Here is a 20,705-nt window from a genome sequence, read left to right on the forward strand (position 1 = left end):
GGAGGAACTACAGTCGGCGGTTCGAGCTCGATACTCGGATCAGTAATTGCTTCCTTTCCTCGGCGTCCCTCACATCGGCCCCCTTGTCCGTCCGTCCGTCCGTGGATGGAGGGACGGCGGTGCTGAAGGGGAAGAGGAGAGCTGGCGCGCCCTCTGCTGGCTGGCCGCGGTACTTCGGACACAGACGGGGATTAAGTAGAAATGTTTTTGAATATAAAGTCAGATTTGCACGGATTAAAAAGCGTTTTATTTTAGATTGTGGGTTTGAATCTGCAGAGTTAGACAGATAACATAGTAAAGCGTAGTAAAGAGGCAGGGACCTGGACCTGGACCCTGGTGGTTCTTGGACTGGTATCAGATAATGACCGTGGCTGGATTATGAGATAATGGGCCCCTGGCTACAGACATGCAAAAGACCCCACCAACACCAACACACCGACAGAGCAGCGAGACACACAGGATCTAGTGGTTTAGATGTTTGGTGCTTTTTTTAGTAGATGTCACTCATCTCTCTGTGGTTGTGTGTCTCTTTGTAGTCGTTTCATGTGTCTTTGTCACAATTATGTGTCACTTTGTGTTGTTTTTTTGTGTCTTTGTGGTTGTTTTGTGTCTTGTAGTCATGTTTTTTCTTTTTGTGGTTGTGTGTCGTTTGGTCCTCATTTTGTTTCTTTGTCATCATGTTGTGAATGTGGTTGTTTTACAACTTTTTGTCATAATTTCATGTCTTTGTGGTAATTTTATGTCTCTTTGTGGTTGTTTTGTGTGTCTTTATAGTCAGTTTGTGTGTCTTTATAGTCAGTTTGTGTGTCTTTATAGTTGTATTATTGTCTTTGTCATCACGTTGTGTCTCTTTGTCATTGATTTTTGTTTCTTTGTAGTTGTTTTGTGTTTCTTTGTGGTTGTTTTTTGTCTTTTTGTAGTCAGTTTGTGTCTTTATAATTGCATTATTGTGTCTTTGTCATCACGTTGTGTCTCTTTGTCATTGATTTTTGTTTCTTTGTAGTTGTTTTTTGTTTCTTTATGGTTGTTTTTTGTCTTTTTGTAGTGTCTTTATAATTGCATTATTGTGTCTTTGTCATCACGTTGTGTCTCTTTGTAGTTGTTTAGCATCTCTTTGTGGTCATTTTAAGTCTTCCTGATTGTTAGGCGTCTCTTTGAGTGACATTTTGTAGTCCAGCCCCACTGACACTTTGGGCCCCGGGGCCTGTCCTCGGTTATCCCTCTATAATGGCCACATTAAAAACAGTCAGGAACAGAAACACTGACTTCATCTCTGTGATTAAAATGACATAAGGCTCTAAGAACAGTTCATTCAGAACTGCCAGTACAGTTCTCGGTGACGCCGAGAGCCAACTTTGCAAAGAGCGGTGCACAGCTGCCTCGTAAAAACCCTGCGATGGGAGGCATCCAGGACCGTGTGCCATGCGGTCCCGGTCCCAAAACTCTGAATGTCAGTGACGAGCTCAGCGGCGGTCCGTCGCTGACTTCACCGGCTTCGACTCGCCGCTGGTCTCATTCTGGCATCACAAAGAGGGAAAGCACTAAATAGAACCACCTGCAGGTCTTTTTTCACTCCTACCTCAGATCCTTTCAGTGCTTTCAACGGACACCACGACTACTTTTACTTTTACTGACACTTTTATGTCCTTTTAAGTGCTTCGACCTTAACGGTTACACCCAAACCGAGACGTTTAAGATCTTAATAAAGCCTTTTCTTTTGTATGCGATTCTTTTGTCTGTTCAGACAGAAAATAAAAAAATAAAATAAAATAATCACACAAACAAATTAAGCAGTTTCTAGACAACTTTCAGCTCCTCTGCACCTCAAAACAATGGAGGTCAAAGGGGTTTTTGCTTGGGGCGTTTGAATATTGAGAACAGGAAGAGAAGCAGTGATGTGGTCTTTTCTCCCACAAACAATGTTCTGGTTAGAAACGGTTCAGGACACGTTCTGGGAGAAGTAGTTGTCAGTGAGGTTTTGTGGATTAGTAACATGTTTGTAAATGTTATTTAAATGAACCACAAACCACACTTCATCTACTTCCATTCTTTTTTGGGATCGCAGCAGAAATCTCAGGGACGGATCGGGAGAAAAAGAATTCCTCTCCTTGTTCTCTTCTTCTGTAGTTTTAAAATATGCAGATTAATCTCTCATCTCAGACTTTCTATTTTTCTTGGCAATTTTATTTTCTTAAACCTTCTCCAGATCAGGAGGGAAGTGTTCTCTTGTAGTTATGATAATGTCCCACTTATAAGAGGAGCCGAGTTGTTGTTGTTGTTTCATAGAAACACTAACAATTTAAACATGTTTTTATCACAACAGTTTCTTTAAGATTAAAAAGGTTTCCAAGCAAAACAGCAATATTCTATATGTAATACACCCGTCACCTTTAACAGAAATGTTTCATCACACACTTAAATATCATGACAAATTTGGTATTTATCCTTTCTATAATTTGGTGGCTCTCTCTGTGAAGTCATACATAAGTCAAAGTGTGTTTCAGTCACTAACACCCAGTCCATCCAACCACCTGCTTGTTTCCACGTTCACACCAACAAAAAAAAATATTGTGATACAATCACAAGTCTGTGCTTCCCATTTAACGGTGTGACTAATTGTGTCAATAGATGATCAATACTGTAAAGTCTGTGTAAACGTGGGACGGAGAGAGAGAGAGGCAGAGCAGAGGAAGGGTGATGGATTTCTACGAGGGAGTGAAATGTGATTGGGGTGAAGGAGGCAGGTGGCCGGCCTGCTGTACGCCAACCGAACCCACAAACAGCTGTTCATCTCTCAAAGACCCCCCCCCCCCCCCCTTTACAATTCTCTCCCTTATATGCACCCCTCCCCTGCTCCACCCCCACCCTCTCTGTCTCCCGTCCATCCAGCATCACTCCGCTCCAGCTACTCCACTTTCATCGCCCTCCAAAGTCCCTCACACGTTTCTCACCGTTCATAAAAACAGAAGATGGATGCAGGAATATTTATACTTACACAATAGTGTTTAGATAAAATCATCTTGCACACTGCGTTAGTCTACAGTAATCAGTGATTTCTCTGGAAAACAAAGCAAAGCAAGTTATAGAAAAGTGATATCCAAACGGCTGCAGCTGGAATATTGATCGCTTTCCAGACAGAATTGACTTTCCCAGCCAGCGTGCTGCAGAGTCCCAGTGCGGGAACATAAAAAAAAAGGTCAGTCCTTTCTTCCGCCCTGCCGGCCAGATGGCGCGCTCACTTGCTGGCTTGCAGCGCCCGGCCCACCAGCATGAACACCAAGCCGGCGACGAGCTCCAGGGGCACGCCGGCCGCCGCCACCATGAACGACAGGCCGTAGAGCACCGAGACCTGGGCGCCGGGGCACGCCTCCCCCCTCTCCTGCAGGACGTAGCGCCTCACCTCCGTCGCCTCCATCCACAGCACGTAGAGCAGCAGCATGAACAGGAACAGGCAGGCTGGAGGGGGGAGGGGGGGGGGACAGATACAGGCCGGCGCTGCCGTGAGCAACACCAGAGGAATGCAGCTGCTACTCATCTCTACCGTTACCACGGTAGCAGTGTTTAAGCATGCCGTCGTTATAGCGACGGCTCTGCTGTCTGACATCGGGTATGCGTTCGTCACATGACGGATCTGAACAGCTGACAGCAGCCGTGCCTGCATTCACCTTATTCCCCCGGCAACATGTATTACACTCAGCAGATGAATGTCAACTCCAACATGTGTGTGTGTGTGTGTGTGTGTGTGTGTGTGTGTCTATATTTTTACCGGCGGTGAGGAGGAAGGCGCCCCCCAGCTTGTAGAGTTTGTGGCTGAGGAAGGGGACGCCGCAGACCAAGAGGAAGCCTCCGGTTAGAGCTGCGAGGAGGCCGAGGATTATCAGCACGGTCCAGAAACCCCGAAACACTGCCAGCAAAACACAAACAGGCCGTGACAGGACTACTCACCCGCGTCTACAGGGGGAGGAAGGGTCAGGATTTGCAAATCGGGGCGAACTAGAGTGGAGTGACCTTCTTCAATGAAAGAAATAATCTGACATTGTGTGAAATACCACTTAAGAGTTAGATAAGAGAAGATTGATAGCCTATCTTTCATATCCGTCCATTAAATACAGTTTGAAGGGGGGGATAAAGGTAGAGACCCTCTCAAGCTGGCTAATTAAGGCAAGGCAAGGCAAGGCAACTTTATTTGCATAGCACATTTCATACACAAGGCAGACTCAAAGTGCTTCACATCATAAAACAAAGTGAGAAGAAAAAAAGAAAAAAAAAGAAAAGAAAAATAGAAGAATTAAAAGAAAATAATAAAAAATTTAAAAATGCATTACAGAAAGAAAATAGAATAAAAACATATTTGCAATAATTAAAAACAGTGCAGACATTAAAAGATTTAGCAGAAAGCTATGGTGAACATAAAAGTTTTCAGTCTAGTTTTAAAAGTGGTCAGAGTTGGGGCAAGTCTTACATCTTCAGGAAGTTTATTCCAGCCATTTGTTGCATAGTGACTAAATGATGCTCTCCCGTGATTGTTGTTTACTCTGGGAATCACTAACAGATTGGTCTCAGAAGATCTTAGTGGTCTAGAAGGCTTATGTAGTGGGAGCATATCAGTGATATACTTCGGTCCTAGACCATGTAGTGATTTATATGTGAGCAGGAGGATTTTGAAATCAATCCTCTGACATACAGGGAGCCAATGTAAGGATTTAAGAATTGGTGTAATGTGCTCACATTTTTTGGTCTTTGTAAGAACTCTAGCAGCAGCGTTCTGAACAAGCTGTAGCTGCCTGACAGTTTTTTTCGGAAGACCTGCAAGGAGACCATTACAGTAGTCTAGCCTACTAGTAATAAAGGCATGTACAAGTTTTTCTAAGTCTTGAGCTGACATGAGCCCTCTAAGTCTTGCTACATTTTTTAGGTGATAGTAGGCTGATTTTGTTACTGATTTAACGTGACTGTCGAAATGTAAATCAGAATCCATAATAACCCCAAGATTTCTGGCTTTGTTTGAGGTTTTCAGGGACAGAGAGTGAAGGTGTTGAATTACTTTAAACCTTTCTTTTTTAGCACCAAAAACAATTATCTCAGTTTTGTCCTCATTTAGTTGTAGGAAGTTTTGGCACATCCAGTCTTTGACTTGCTCAATGCACTGGCACAGAAGATCTATGGGGCGATAGTCGTTTGGTGATAGTGCTACATAGATTTGGGTGTCATCGGCATAGCAATGGTGGTCAATGTTATTATTTTGCATGATTTGTCCTAGTGGGAGCATGTAGATGTTGAATAAAGTTGGCCCCAAGATTGAACCTTGGGGGACTCCACACGTTACATTGGTAGGTTCTGATACAAAGTCGCCAATGGAAACAAAATAGTTCCTATCTTGTAGATATGACTTGAACCAGTTTAAGACTGTGCCTGAGAGCCCCACCCAGTTTTCCAACCTGTCCAAGAGTATTGAGTGGTCGACAGTGTCAAATGCAGCACTGAGGTCTAATAGCATTAATATTGAAGTTTTGCCAGAGTCTGTGTTAAGACGGATGTCATTTACAACTTTAATAAGGGCCGTCTCGGTGCTATGAAAAGGTCGAAATCCTGACTGGAAGTTGTTGTGGCAGCCAGTTGAAGCCAGGAAGTGATTTAGTTGTTGGAGGACAACTTTCTCAATTATTTTACTTATGAAGGGTAGATTTGAAATTGGTCTGTAGTTGTTGATAATAGAGGCATCTAGGCTCCGCTTTTTTAGAAGAGGTTTAATGACTGCAGTTTTGAAGGCCTTTGGGAAATTGCCTGATTGAATGGAGTTATTAACTATTTGCAATACGTCTTTTGATAGGCAGTCAAAAACATTCTTAAAAAAGTTGGTAGGTAACGCATCAAGGCAGCAGGTGGATGATTTTAGATTTGTCACCGTTTCCACTAGAGTTTTAGAGTCTATGGCATTAAAGCTTGCCATCATTGCTGTGTTACTTTTGCCTGAACAGGGTGGTGATCCAACTTTTTTGTTTGAGATATTGATGGCGCGTCTGATGCCTTCAATTTTATTAGTATAAAAGAATGCAAACTCATTGCATTTCTGCGTGGAATGGAGTTTAGCTGGTATTTGTGTTGGGGGGTTGGTCAGTCTGTCAACAGTTGCAAATAGGGTTTTCGCCTTATTAGTGTTGTTGTTTATGATATTGGAGAAGTATGTTTCTCTCGCACTTTTTAAGACTAAATTGTAGGCCCGGAGGCTCTCTTTATAGATGTCATGGTGAATATGAAGTTTAGTACTCCGCCAGATTCGTTCAGCCTTCCTGCACTCTCTTCTCTGGGCTGTCACAACAGCAGCTTTTCTCCAGGGTGCCTTTTGCTTACCAGAAATTGTTTTAACCGTAGCAGGTGCAATGACATCTATGACATTCAGAATTTTGGAATTAAAGATGTTTACAAGATCATCAGCATGACATGGGTTTAGAGGTGGTAACGAGGAAATGGCATTTTTAAAGAGTACATTGGCATGTTCATTGATGTACCGCTTTTTGACCTTATTTGATTCTGTTTGTGTGTCAGGAATGAAAGAAATATTAAAGAAAACACAGAAGTGATCAGACAATGAAGGATCAGTCACAAAAACATCAGAAACATGGAGACCTTTTGTGATAATCAGGTCCAGGGTGTGTCCCTTACAATGAGTAGCCTCTTTCACATGTTGAGAAAGGTCAAATGTGTCTAGAATATTAAAAAGTTCTTTTGCACCCTTGTCATTCAAATCATCAATATGAAAATTAAAGTCACCGGTTATAACTAGGCAGTCAAAATCAGTGGAGATGCTAGACAATAATTCAGTAAAATCATCGAAAAAATTTGACGAATATTTAGGTGGCCTGTAAATAATTAACAGGAGAACTCTGGGAGAGCATTTCAACACAGCACAAAGGTATTCGAATGATGGAAAAACACCAAGGGACATCTGTTTCCCCTGAAATGTATTTTTAAATATAGCAGCAACCCCTCCACCTCATTTCCCAGATCTACAAACATCAATAAAATTATAGTTGGGGGGTGCTGTCTCGATCAGAATGCTTGCACTGTTATTTTGTTCTAGCCATGTTTCAGTTAAAAACATAAAATCAAGTTTAGAAGTGGTAATAAAATCATTGACTAAAAATGATTTGTTATTAAGAGACCTTACATTTAGCAGACCCAAATCATATCTTCATAAATGGAGATATTAAATAATTAAGACATTATATCTCATTGGTTTCATACAGACAGAGGTGTAAACGTATTCATTAGTGAGCTTTAGGAAGTGCAGATAGCACCTTTTTACTTTTACTTCCTACATTTTAAAACAATTATCTTTCTTTTTCTCACATTTTCAGGCTCATTACTTTAGATTTAATGCATTTCATTTTTCTTTTTTAATTTTTCATATGATGCGAGATTCAGTTAGCCTTGCAAAAAAAAAAACAGCCAATAGAAATGTCCTTCGCATTTCAGAGCCTGTGCACTTTTACTTGAGTAAAGAAGTTGAACGAGTACTTCTACTTTTACCAGAGTTTTTTGAACACAAGTATGTGTACTTCTACTTGAGTACAGAATTTCTGTACTTTTGACACCTTTGGACAGAGTCAGGCTGAATGTTTCTTGGTGCCTGCAGCCTTTTTACTCTGCTAAGCTACGCTAAGAGTTATAAATCATCTCATCTCACTCTTAATGTGACTAAGAGCACTTCCCAAAATGTCTATTCCATGAAAAACATCACGTTTTCAAAACGATTAGACTATTGTAAGCCAATACGTTAATTACTAAGAAATATGACCCTTTGCAGTGACATCACTGTCATGTATGAACTCCCTTAGCTCGTCTGTAAAGATGCGTTACCTGCTGTAGCGTCATAACTCGGATGAGGCACCGGTCCAAGTGTGACAGGCAGAGGGAAGAGGTAACCATGGATACACACCTTGGATTCTGGCTGGTTTGCTGCATGAAAAAGAAAAGAGAAGGTTTAAAAGAAAGAAAAGTGTCTGTTAAAAAAACACACAAGAGCAACAGTGAGAGAAGAACAGCCCACACCCCGTAAGAAATGCCAACACTCTTCCATCCTCCATAATATGCTGGAACAAAGACATGTTTCACTTTTCTTGTTAGCACGTCACTAAGCGCGAGACACGCGACCACATTGGACGAGCCCCAACCCAAGCGTGTCCCAGCCCCGGAGGAGGCGTACGTACTGAAGAGGGTGGCCAGCACTGCGTGTGCCGTGGGCTCCACCTGGAAACCACAGCGCCAGAAGAAGCCCTCGTGGAGCAGAGTGAGAGGTGGAGGAGAAGCCGTGATCACGTCCACTGACTGGATCTAAAAGAGAAGGAGGGGGAAAAAAAGAGAGATGGAAATCTCTTCGGCACTTCGGCGGAGCCACGGCATCAAACGTGGTTCTGATTATGGGCCTGTGAGGTTTTCAAGGGGAACTCATGAAACACGCATGGGTGATGCTCTCCATTTGCTTGTCAGGAACATGATTGATGGCGCCGAATAACACACGGCAACTTTAATCGTCCTCTTTTATTGGAAATGAAAGACTTTGTTGTTGTGCTGCGGCGTTAGGGAGGAGCTTTTATAAATACATCCCTTTTGCAACTTTCGCACAAAATGTGGCGTGGGAGAACGAGCTGGGAAATTAAAGGGGGTGAGTTCATACATGCAGATCAGCTGACGTGGGAGGCAGGACACACAGCGGCGTGATGGAGAGAAGAATAACCCCGCCCTGATGTCATCAGACCTCCAACAACCCCGTCAGCCTCGGCTCTACTTTCTGTTTAGTGCCAATTAGCTTTTATAATTAGTTTGAATGTGTTTCATAATTATTTGTTTATGTGTTTCTTTCCAATGCTTTTAATGTTTTATGTAAAGCACATTTTTACAGAATTGCCTCAGACGTAAACAAAAAAGACGTACAAATTATGTTTTTAAAAGACCAAAAAAAGATGGTATTGGGTGCATTATGGGAGTTGTAGGATCCAGTGTTTTTAGAAGTAGAGGCCTTGATTTGGTCCATTGCCTCTTTTAAATCCAAGTTTGCAGACTGAATTACTGCGGTGGCTCTTTAAATATCCTGGCGTAGCGTACACACCGCACTCCACAGCGTCTGAGCAGATTCCACCACGGTCTGTTTGTGGTTCCCACATGGCATGTTGTGACTATTATTAAATGCATTTGTTTAGTCGGAGGTCAGAGACCACTTCTGACAACAAGCGGTTAAACAGTTTTGCGTTCATCTCCCGTGGATTCGTGTTGAGTGAATATATGTCCTACCTCCGTCCCGTTGGCGTCTCTAGTCAGCGTTGTCTGCGTCGGCCATGTATACGGTCCACAGTCGTCGCTGGCCACCAGCCAGTAGTCTGTACTAAAGGCAAGGAAGAAACACAGAGTCCCCACTACGCCGAAAACCCCCCCAGCCAAGGTCGCCGCTCCCACCCTCATAACTCCTGAAACCCTCCTTCGCTGTGCTTTCAGCTCTCAGTCTGCTTCAGGTCAGTTAGTCGCCGGCTCCTCACTGCTGTGGTCAGCCCCAGACCTCACGAAAACAGTCGGGGGCTCTCCCAGCCACTCCCTGGCATGCTGGGAGCTGGGGGGGGCAAACAGTAATGGAGGAGGTCAGGTGGGGGGACAGGGAGTTATTTTAGGCAGCGGTAAGCCTGTCCTCGTCAAATTACCGGTGGACATGCTGTGCGTTTATAGAGGAACCGAGGAGAGCCGGGACTGGTGTGTGTTAGTGTGTGTGTGTTAGTGTGTGTGATGTGGACGGCGAGTATCAGTGTTTATGACTGCGAGGCATCTCTCAGGTCGGCGTTACACTTTGAAAACGAATTAGAAGCGAGATGCAAATGACCCTGGAGAACCTTCGGGCAGAAGGTGTTTGAGGAGGTGAAAGCCGGCGCTCAGGACAGACTTATTGTAGCTGGCAAACACTCGAAACGATAAAAACCAGGAGGTGAATTATTGAATCCATTTTTAAAAAAAGTTTTAATTGGAAGATATCCATGAAATTGCAGAGAGCTTTCATCAAGCCAGTCTTGAAACCCACAACTCTACGGCTAAATAAATGAGGTACTTATCACTCTATGGAGCCGTTTTGAAATGACTTCTCACAGCCCGCCGTCACGGCTGCTTCTCGCTCTCCACAACAAAGCTGAGCTGCTTCTTCGGCGTTCTCTCCGCAGGCGCTTGAGTTCCTGCAGAGACGGGCTCCTCTCCGGCAGCTGGACGCTGTGGATCCACCGGTCCTCGGGTCTGAGCCGGCGCCGCCGGGCCCGGGGAGTCCCGGAGGACGGGCCTCACGCTCATGGAGCACACTGCCGACAGAAGAGAGGCTGCAGTGAGCTCGATGCCCAGGAGCAGTCACGCCATAGTGGTCAGGGTCAAAGGTCAAAGAGGCCAGAGACAGTCTGTAAAAGGTACAGGTATTCAGGCTGTTGGGTTCATGTGTGGATAAACTAAACGTTTCAAATTACGACGCCGTCACCCGAATGTGTCGACCAGCAGAAGGAAACATAAACAGACTGGAGGGCGTTTAGGCTCCTCCCACTGCAGATTCACACCGAACTAATGCCATAAATAATGCTATGATGAGTTTATGTGACCACATGATTGTAGTCAATATAGATCTATCTGTGACAATATGCCAGTTTGAAGAAGAATTATGGCAAATTAACAACTTTTTCTGCATTTTCCCCGAAAACCCGAGTTATGTACCAAATCCTGCAGTACAGTTACAGCCCGTAGTAGTGAGGACTGGAAGTTTGAGAGAAAACCTGAGTGGAGGAACAGAAACTGCATATTTGGTCTAAAATATGTTCTTTTTTTTGCATCTTTTTGTCTTTCACGTTACCTGTGTGAGACCTGCTGAGTCCTGCTCTCACTCTGCGTGAGCCGTTGAACTCCTCCCCCTGTCACAATGGAAGCATGTGGTGAACATACGTCACGGTGCGTTCAATACTCCAAAAGCTCAAAACAAGCAATTTAAAATCATATCAAGTCTCAAAAATATGTCGTTAAGTGGCATTTTCATTCACATTTAGAGCATATAGTAATCGGTTCCCATTTTAGTTTATCTCAGAACGGTAACAGTTTGGTTTATTTAACGCAGACTCCTATCCTACCTACCTGTGTGTAAAGAGTGCTTCTCTCTCCCAGACTCTGGTGCCGGTGAAGGGGCTTCCTGGTTCTCTCCATGCTGGCGTCCTGGTGCAGAGTGTGTCTGCTGTAGGCCGGCGTCTGCTGCAGCGACAACGCACGCATGAGGCCAAAACAGCAGGTGAACGGTACGTAACCTGGTAAATAGTGCACGTTCAGCGATTCCTTCACGACGCTGTGGAATTTACCTTGTTGTTGAAGCTCTGAAGGTTTCTGGAGAGAATCCGCCGGATGCTGTCCATCTCCTCGGGTAAGAGGGGTCGGCTGTGGGAGCGAGGGTCCACTCTGGGAACATTCATGATGTTTAAATCAGTTTTCAGTGGGGTGACTGAGGGTTATAAGTGGCAGGAAGTCTGGGAGTTGACAGTGTAGGTGGGTAGGATAAAATATTGCCTATAGGGGCTCCTTCAACGGAGTGATCCGAATCCTTAAATCAGGAGAGTAACATGAAGTAAAAACACGTATTCTCACAGTTGTGGCGCCTCCTCGTTGCCTCTCTGCTCCCTCCTCTCCAGCTCCTGGTAAACTCTGAGGATGCTGGAGCGGGCCTGGTGATCCTCACGGATCAGGATACGACGAAGGTACTTCTTGTTGAACTGTTCAAACCTCACACACACACACACACACACACACACACACATACAGACAAAATACACTTCTGTAACCAGCTGGCATTATTATGGGTCCCAACTGGAAAATGTACTTTAGCATGTGGTGTTTGCTGCCATCTTTTGGTCGTTTCAGGTCCTATTTTTAAACACATGCACAAACAGAAGGTAAAACAAACGTAAAAAGGGAAAAACTAACTTGTCTTTCCAGTAGTGCTGCCCCCAGTAGCCGACCACGTCCTCTATTCCTGCCAGCAGGTGATCAATGAGCTAAGAGAAGACATGACACGACAGTCTTTTGTCCCTACATACATTTTTTTTTTAAAAGAAAGTATCATGAGAAAACGTCCCAGGCTGAAACTATCTTCATCCTCACAGATGAAGACTCATTTCTATCAACAAAAAAAGAGGAAAAAAGCTGAATGAACTGGAGAAGTTGGTTCTTTAGCGCCGTTGTTGTTATACTGAAAGAATGTCATATTATTATACTTATTATATGTATATACTTTGAATCTTTATTACGATGAACGGCTGATGTTGTACGTAAAGTTTGTTGAGCATGAATAAATGAATATGGAAGCAACATTGACGTGCTGTCATTTCTCACCCGGCTGTGGATCTCCTCGCTGACGGAAGGCAGCGCTCTCTTCTTCCTCTTCACATCCAGCAGCTCCACTAGAGGCTTAATAGTCATCCCCTGGTAAACCGACAAAAACAACCCATTCAGCCAAAGAGAAACAAAGACTTTTATTTGCAAATAAAGGAAATGACATTATTCTCTCACCTGTACAAAGACGGTGAAGAGGATGACCACGATGGTGGTTGTGATGAAGAGTCTCTTCTTTGGGAAGTCATCAATCAGGAAGACGAGGGAAAAGCAGATTGCCCCTCTCAGGCCTCCGTAGGCAATAATGAACTGATCTCTAAAGGTCACAGTGTTCCTCCGCAGCTTGTTCACCACAGCAGTCAGCAGGAGGACACCTTCAGAGGAAGTGGAACGTGTTGATTCCTGTGTTTTCACAGCTGTGTATCACGCTCCGGGCCGATGTTCACACCAAAACGTGAAGCGAAACGCAAAATAAACTATTTTGTTGTGTTAATTAAGCAGCTAAAAAGGATGCAGAAGTAACTCCGTAATGACAATAAAAAGTCTTGTTCAGGAAGGATTTTAAATTCTACCTGTGGCCCTCCAGACGAGGCAGAGCAGCAGCGTGGAGCAGACGAAGGGCCAGCTCCACATATGGACATCCTGTATGGTGGACACGCCCAGGAAGATGAAGATGAGGGTTTCACTCACGCTGCTCCACATCTTCAGGAAGTACTGGATGCTGGTGTTGCTGCGCTCAGACACGTTAGCCTCCACATACTGCTTCATAGTCACAGCACAGGTCACGATGCTGCAGAAAGGGAGGGGAAATATATAAAGACATGTTTAATATCTTTAAGGCAAAACATTTACATAAAAGGAGGGTAAGCTGATACTTACGCCATGATACCGGAGAGGTGAAGCATCTCCGAGGTCAGGTAGGACAGGTAGGAGTAGAGGAAGACGAAGAGCGGGGCAATGACCTGGGCTCTGGAGGTGAACCGTGAGGTGAGGGCCGCCAACAGGCCGAAGAAGAGCCCGACAAACAGGCCGCCGAGGCCCACCACCAAAACCCTGCAGCCCCCCAGCAACACATCCAGCCCCGACACCGACGGCAGGCGGAGGAAGGACTCGAACAGCTTGTAGAGCACCTGGGAGGTGGAGCCATGCGTTACGCACATGAATATTCATATTTGTGTTTTTTATTTTGAACGCCGCCCCCCCCCACCTCACCACAGTGACGGCGTCGTTGAGCAGCGACTCTCCAAACACCAAGATGTGGAGCTGTTCGTTGACGTGCATCTCCTGGAAGACGGAGAGCACGGCGACGGGGTCGACGGCGGCGATCAGAGAGCCAAACAGCAGGCAGTGGAGCAGAGAGATATCTCCCAGGGTGCTCTGGGCCAGCAGACACACGCCGTACAGAGACAGGCCGATGCCCAACACGTTCCACAGCGTTCCCAGCACAGCGTACCTGGAGACGGACGCACGGTCAGCGGCGTGGCGGGGAAGCTACGGCTCGGCAACACGCTCAAAGAAACAAGGCTGATGGTGCATCAACACCAAAACAACACATTAAAGATGCAAAAACATGAGGAGAGGAACTGATCAGCCCTTTAAAATGCTAACATTACCATGAAACCATGGTCACACTGTTAACAATCTAGTTTAAAAAAGTTGCTTTTTTCCTCAAATATCTGATCAAAAACCCAACATCAAAGCGGCTTTTAATTTATAATTATACATTTATATATTTAATGTTAAATTATGCTGAGTAACATGCATTGATGTGATGGATGTGTTGTGTATTTTACACAAATGTTATTTATATTTCCCTCTAGTTCAGACATATTTGGAACATTTGAAAAATGAACATTATTGAATATTGAAATAACTTGTATTCAACTGCTTTTGCACACAGACTTAAAAATGACAACATTGAAGGTTTACCCACCAGAGGATGGTGCCGAGGTTCTCAAAGAACAGCCTCCCTGGCAGGAAGTATCCTGCGTCCAAGACGATGGGCGGGAGCAGAAAGAGGAAGAAAGCATCGGCGCTGAGAGTGGGCGGAGCAGAGTGGCGAACGCCGTAGATCACCCCTCCCACCAGCAGGCCCACCATGATGAGCAGACAGCTCTCTGGCACCACGGCCGGGACTCGACCTGACCAGTGGAAACCTGGAGGTTAGAGACAGAGACGATCAAAGTGCCACGTTGTGTGACTTTTTGTGTTCCAGGAGTTTTACAGAAAGCACAAATGTGGATAAACTATGCAAACACAGCTTATTTGGTGAATTAAGGATTGATTTCAACCAAAACAGGGTTGCTGATTGTTGGAACAACGGAAAAACTGAAGTTTTATTTTGTTTCCGTCTAGTTTGAACGACACGTTTTATACATAGAGGAAATCTTAGATCAGTGTGAGGAAAGGACAGCTGTATTGTGGAAGAATATTTCCAGAGTTCTGTCCAAAGTTTTTGTGTATTTGTCAGAAGTCACACACATCACAGATCAGCTTTCTAGAAACAATGTTGCACGACTTTATTAAAATAAATAATTTGCATACATGCAGCTGTCAAAACAAATTAGCCTTTTTCCCGTCTGTATTTCCCCACAGGCAAGTGGACTCATCTGAGAGCACGACAGCTGAAATAGAAATACATGTGCGTGACTGATTTGTGAGGCTTCCTCCAACCCCTAGTTCCACAGTGTGGCGGATTATTGATAGAATGAGAAATATTACTCATTACTTAGGTGTTCACACATTATACAAAAGGCGTAACTGCTACGCAAAATGTGTACAGGTTGGCAGGTCTGAGAAGGAGGTTCACCTTTGACACTGTTTTTTATTTCTCATGTGCCTTTATATTGTAAATATGTAAGAAACTGACTCTAGGACTGTTAGTAGTTGATAAAGTAACTGCTAAATACTGCAGCATAATATATAGCTTCATATCCTATAGCGTCTTAACTCATTTTCATTTGTCACGGATGTACATAAGGCCAAATGAAGCTTACCCAGCTTGGCCAGTGAGGCCAGCATGATCCACAGCACGATCTCAAAGGGGGCCTGAACATGGTGATAGTCCACGCTGAAAATCCTCAGAGCCATGGGCAGATCCGCAGACGGGCTGCCATCGGTGCCGTTGAAGCCCGGCGCCGGTGGGAGGTCGCCGGGCCGCGGCGGCTCGGTCAGGGCCAAACGTGAAGGCCAGAGGAGGCAGGCGGACAGGAGCAGGGAGAGAGTCCACAGGGCAGCCATCCTGCAGCCATGCTGGGACAAAAGGAGAGACAACAGGGGGGAGAATGTGACAGGGAGAGCAGCGCGCGCGCACACACACACACACACACACACACACACACACACACACACACACACACACACACACACACACACACACACACACACACACACACACACACACACACACACACACACACACACACACACACACACACACACACACACACACACACACACACACACACACACACACACACACACACACACACACACACACACACACACACACACACACACACACACACAAAACAACAACTCCACAACTCATGCAGCCACTAATGTGCACAGGAATCCCTGAGCTAGCAATGCTATCCATCCAGCAAACACACTTAGACAGGGACTACTTCCTGAGTGGTTTAGAACAAACATGCACGAGTCCAGATCCAGATTCATCAGCTTTGGGATATCGGTCGATAAAGACACCAATATATGATTAATTGATAAGCTGTATCCCTCACTGGGATCATTCTGTTATGTGTAAGGCAACATAAGGCCTGTAACCACACAAAAATATACCAAATTATTATTTATTTATTTTTAAATCCAACTATTTGAGTGTATAGATATAATTTTCTGATTATTATTGGTACTTTTAGCTATCAACCCTTACGCCTGTGCCGAATCAAATTAATGATCAGTTCAACCGTTAAAAAAAGCACACGTGACCATAAAGCATTCTGTAAATGTGAAACACAAATCAAATGAATAATCCGTTTAATTGCTTACACGTATTAATGCTCATTAAATAAAGTGAGTGACTGCTCTGGCAGCTCTTGGGTCAAGTAATTTATTAAAACTCTCTGTTAATGGCTCATAAATTCTGAGTTGTTACTCACACTTCTACTACGACAACTACTTCTACTACAAGTAATGCTGCTCTTTTTATTTAATTTTGCATTGATGAATGATCTGTGGGAGGCTCTTAAAGAAAGTTGTGGTCGGTGGAAGACAAATGATTCAGTTTCCTGCCAAAAGCAGAGGACAGACAGCATTCCTCCATCACCGTTTCTCCCAAATCCACCATCCGGAAACAGCCGAGGAGAACAATGGAGACGAGAACCAGAAAAGGGAACCACGGCATGGTGGGGATGGATGACAACATGCATCCCAGTAATTGCACCTTCTTGGAAACAAGTATGTAAGTCTTCCAGAAGGGAGAGAGTGATCCGCTGTCTGTCCAGCAGGTGTCAGTGGAGCACTTCCTCTAACAGACTGGTATGGATTTAGATGAGAGACAAATCACCTCAAAATACATTGAATAAATTCTAAACCATAGACCATAAATATGAGCTCTAACCAATGGATGTTGCAGGTGTGGTAGTTTAAGTTTAATGTTGTTAACCCCGTAGTTGAATAGGCAGCGGACAACGTCACTCACTGTGGGCAAGTTTTTTTGTGTTTTCTTGCTTTGTCAAATTACAGTAGCTTACAGTGAACACAAGACATACATTCACCTACAAGCAACATCAGAAATATTCAATATTTTCCCATATATTCGGTTAAAAACAGGTCAGCCATTTCATATGAGTGAGCACTTCTCCAGAATCAATAAAAAAAAAAATTGCCTATTTTAAGCTCGTCAGAAAAAGTGACATATTTTCTTTTTAAATGAGTTCTATGCCGATGGGAAGAGTGGTTCATGTGGAGTACGAAAAGAGACGGATCATAAATATTTGGAAAAATATATCTAAAATAAATACAGAAGAAAAATATTTTGCTAATTCAGCTTATTCAGTTACCTGCTACAACTTAGTTTGCCTATAAGTAGCAAAACAAATGTAAATTTACATAGATGTGATGAACTGTCTCCTTTAAACCAAAGAAAATAGTCCTTTAAAGAAGCTTGGTTTGGTTATGCAAATCATTATTTGAACTTATGTGACATTTCTCAAGTTTCAAGTACCTTCAAGAGTCAACTTTGTTTGAGTTCAGATCAGATGGAGCTCCTACCCCGAAGCAGAGCCAGTTCTTTCAGAGGCAACGTAGATCCGGGTGTAGCTGGGAGGCTCGGCAGGAGTGAACTGGATCTCCTCACTCAATAGAAGAGTTTACCTGTATTTACAAAACAGGCTTATAGTCTCTGTATTATTTTACTTTAACAAAGCTTAGCATATATTAACTGAATTCAAGTATCAGACATGAAAATATAATTAAGCTTAGCCAATTTTTGTGTACCGTATGTAACATGCACATTAACTTACACATTAAACCTACACACCTTTATTTCTCTGTGAAGTTAAAGAAACTGATTTCCGTCCGCTGTATCGCCCCGTTTATATCCGTCTACAGCTGCTTTTATCTGGATCAAAAAGTCATGACTACACACAAATAACGTTATGTGGTAATTGCAAAGGTATGTCTTTGTGAAACTTTAACGTTTCTTGTAATCAAATAATCATAATTGTGGCCAAAGTGCAGTATATTGGAATCAGGGCATTACATTTAAGTGTTCACAGGCAATAGTTTAGTATTGTTTCCAGTGTTAATATGTGCTTGTATGTCTGATATCCTTGATGTACTGTATGCCTGTATTTGGAAACTAGACTGCTATTAACATGATTTATGGATGGATTGTGTAAACAATAAAGATCTCTGTTGTAATTATCCTTATGACTTATTGTACCTGCTCTGTGCCCTAGATTATAACCAATGCAGTCCTTTTTACCTGTTGAAATACCTTTAATTAAAGCGTAAATACAACAGATGAAAGAAGCAGTATTTCACCTGCCATATCAGTTTCTGGCGGAGGATCATTTTTTGGTTCCACACAGGTAACAGTACAACTAAGTTTGCTGTAGTTTTATCAACAATACTGCTCGATATATCACTTTTAAGCTCATTATCTCTAGCAACACAGGGAGTAATATAAACCTACACATCAGAAGAAATGTCCTCTTTAAATAACTTAATTTACTATTAAAAAACAAACATATAATACATTTCCCCTTTGACACTTGATATTCACACGTCACTGTTAAATGCCAGAATGTTGTTTACATGAAACAACTCTGTCGCTAGCATACAACAAACTAGCAAAATAAGCGAGAGGCTAGCGTTAGCTTAGCGGTTAGCTCACCAAGTGAAGCATCTCCAACAGCAGCGTTTAGTTCCTAAACGTTTCTTAACTTCTGTTAAGGTTAACATTTGTTACACAAATGGAGAAACCAAACTTGACTTTCAAACGAAGAAGCTCCGCCATTGTTTTGAAATGTAGTCCATTTCCGGTCTCCTATGTGGCGGTGGTCATGACGTGTTCCCATCTCTATATCTATCTCCACCTCCACCTCCTTTGGAAGTGTTGTAAATGTGGTGTGGATAGATTAACACGTTTTCGTTGTATCTACATTGTGTGTTTAATTATTTTTCCTAATATTAACATTAGCTAACAGCCCAACGTTAGTTTGCCAGACCTCGCGAGAGTACGTTTCTGCGAGACAGGTCGCGCCGCTCGTCTCTAAAAGGGGCGGGACCCACTTGACACATATGGAAAACTCTCTTAAAAAACCCCAATATATACAGTATATTCTATAATATATATAATATATATTATATAAGAGGGTTTTTTTCAATTGTTTGCAAACAAAATATGGAAATATATACACAATTCTGAAAACTTGAAGCAAATTTTTCAACCAAAAATACTTTAAACTCTGACACAATTCCATGGTTTTAAATCAACTGAGATTGAAATCAACTAGGACTGAAATCTTGCTCGTTTTCAGGTGCAACCATTGTATTTTGTGTTTCTACCTCAACATGTTTACATGCTTTTAAAACTCTAAACAGACCTGTATTCACCCTCTGCATCTGTGTTACAAACGTGTGTTTTCCTTTGTGAATAAATCATTTAAAAAAGGACTCCACTGATGATGCACATGTGTTTTCGATGTACAAAAGCAGCTTATCTGCATGAAAAGTACAAGATTACAGTTTCCTCTAGCACCCCGAGGCTTAATTCAACATCTCCCCAGGATAAAACCTGATTTCCCTGCTTTATGTTTGTAATTCACTTTCAGATTTGCAGTTGCAAATTACCTGTACATTTCAACATGAATCCCCTAATCTCCAGATAGTGGCTTCATTCACGTAACAAAGCCTGATTAGACTCAAATCTGTTAATTAGAGAAAACCCTCTCTGTTTTCTGTCACGGTGTATCTTTTTCCACAGATGAGTGAATCAGCCTGAGGATGCCCACTGTTTTAGTGCACGTTGATGGATCACCATTACCACCACTGTGGGTATGAGGAAGCCCAGCTGTGAGGATTTGTGCCTCACGGGTTACAAATCAAGCTTTAAGCAGGTAAATGCGCCATACGTCTTCAGGATGGTGCTTTGTCAGGCCGCACTGGTGCTGCAGGTGTCGTCAGGACAACCGAAGTCAGCGTGGTGGATATTACAGCCTCCCAGGTCGTCAAGCACAGCTCCTCACTCATTTTGTAATTCATTCACAATCTATGCAGGGTTTATGACTGCCTTCTTCATATTGCTTCAGGAAGCTGAAACCCCCTGACACCTAATTAGCTTTATGCTCTTCTAAGGTAAAATTAGCATCTATGGACACATGTATGACTGACATCCTAATTTGGGAATCGGAGCATCAAGGTTGAGTTGACTATCCTGCATGGTCTTATACATTTTTTTTTTCAGAAAGTTTGTCTTAGTTATGATTTAATAATCTTCCTCCAGGTTTATCTATAATGGAGTTTCTGTCTTTATATAACCACAGGGAATCCTGAGTAATAAGGTAATTTGCCATAACATAGAAAATCATGTAAATTTCAAGGTCTTAGCTATAGTTATTATGTTTCCAACCTTCTACAGCAGAAACACCTTAAAAAAACAACAAATGCCTTAAAATTAATTGCAACAAAAACCGGATGTTGTCATGTTGTGTCACGTTGCTGCCCCCATTAGCCCTTGAGGAAATAAGTTCACCACACTAACTGTAATTCAAAGACCAAATACAACTAATGCTAGCAAATGAAAACAACAGAATTAATTCCAAATGCACTCAAAAACTGCAAAAAGAAGACTG

General features: G+C 43.0%; 2 protein-coding genes across 2 annotated transcripts; both read right to left on the reverse strand.

Annotated features, from left to right (window-relative positions):
- Positions 1–2,972: 2,972 nt before the first annotated feature.
- Positions 2,973–9,459, reverse strand: LOC311013102 (transmembrane protein 182-like; the record flags this gene model as incomplete). The annotated part of the gene is made up of 5 exons (XM_084009019.1): positions 2,973–3,456; positions 3,767–3,904; positions 7,861–7,959; positions 8,211–8,334; positions 9,292–9,459. The coding sequence occupies 5 exons, from the start codon at positions 9,457–9,459 to the stop codon at positions 3,236–3,238; spliced, it is 750 nt and encodes a 249-aa protein (XP_083865145.1). The 3' UTR covers positions 2,973–3,235.
- Positions 9,460–10,137: 678 nt separating this feature from the next.
- LOC311013101 (sodium/hydrogen exchanger 2-like) lies at positions 10,138–18,839 on the reverse strand (the record flags this gene model as incomplete). The annotated part of the gene is made up of 15 exons (XM_084009018.1): positions 18,746–18,839; positions 17,573–17,721; positions 15,384–15,639; positions 14,321–14,543; positions 13,600–13,840; positions 13,267–13,517; positions 12,960–13,177; positions 12,565–12,761; positions 12,388–12,477; positions 11,980–12,050; positions 11,644–11,778; positions 11,361–11,457; positions 11,143–11,256; positions 10,868–10,925; positions 10,138–10,331 (listed from the first exon to the last, which is right to left on the reverse strand). Exons 3-15 carry the CDS (start codon positions 15,625–15,627, stop codon positions 10,138–10,140), a joined length of 2,133 nt encoding a protein of 710 aa, XP_083865144.1. The 5' UTR covers positions 15,628–15,639; positions 17,573–17,721; positions 18,746–18,839.
- Between the last annotated feature and the right edge of the window lie 1,866 nt (positions 18,840–20,705).

Source organism: Eutrigla gurnardus, assembly GCF_963514095.1.
Source record: "Eutrigla gurnardus genome assembly, chromosome: 5".
In the NCBI taxonomy this organism is placed as follows: domain Eukaryota; kingdom Metazoa; phylum Chordata; class Actinopteri; order Perciformes; family Triglidae; genus Eutrigla; species Eutrigla gurnardus.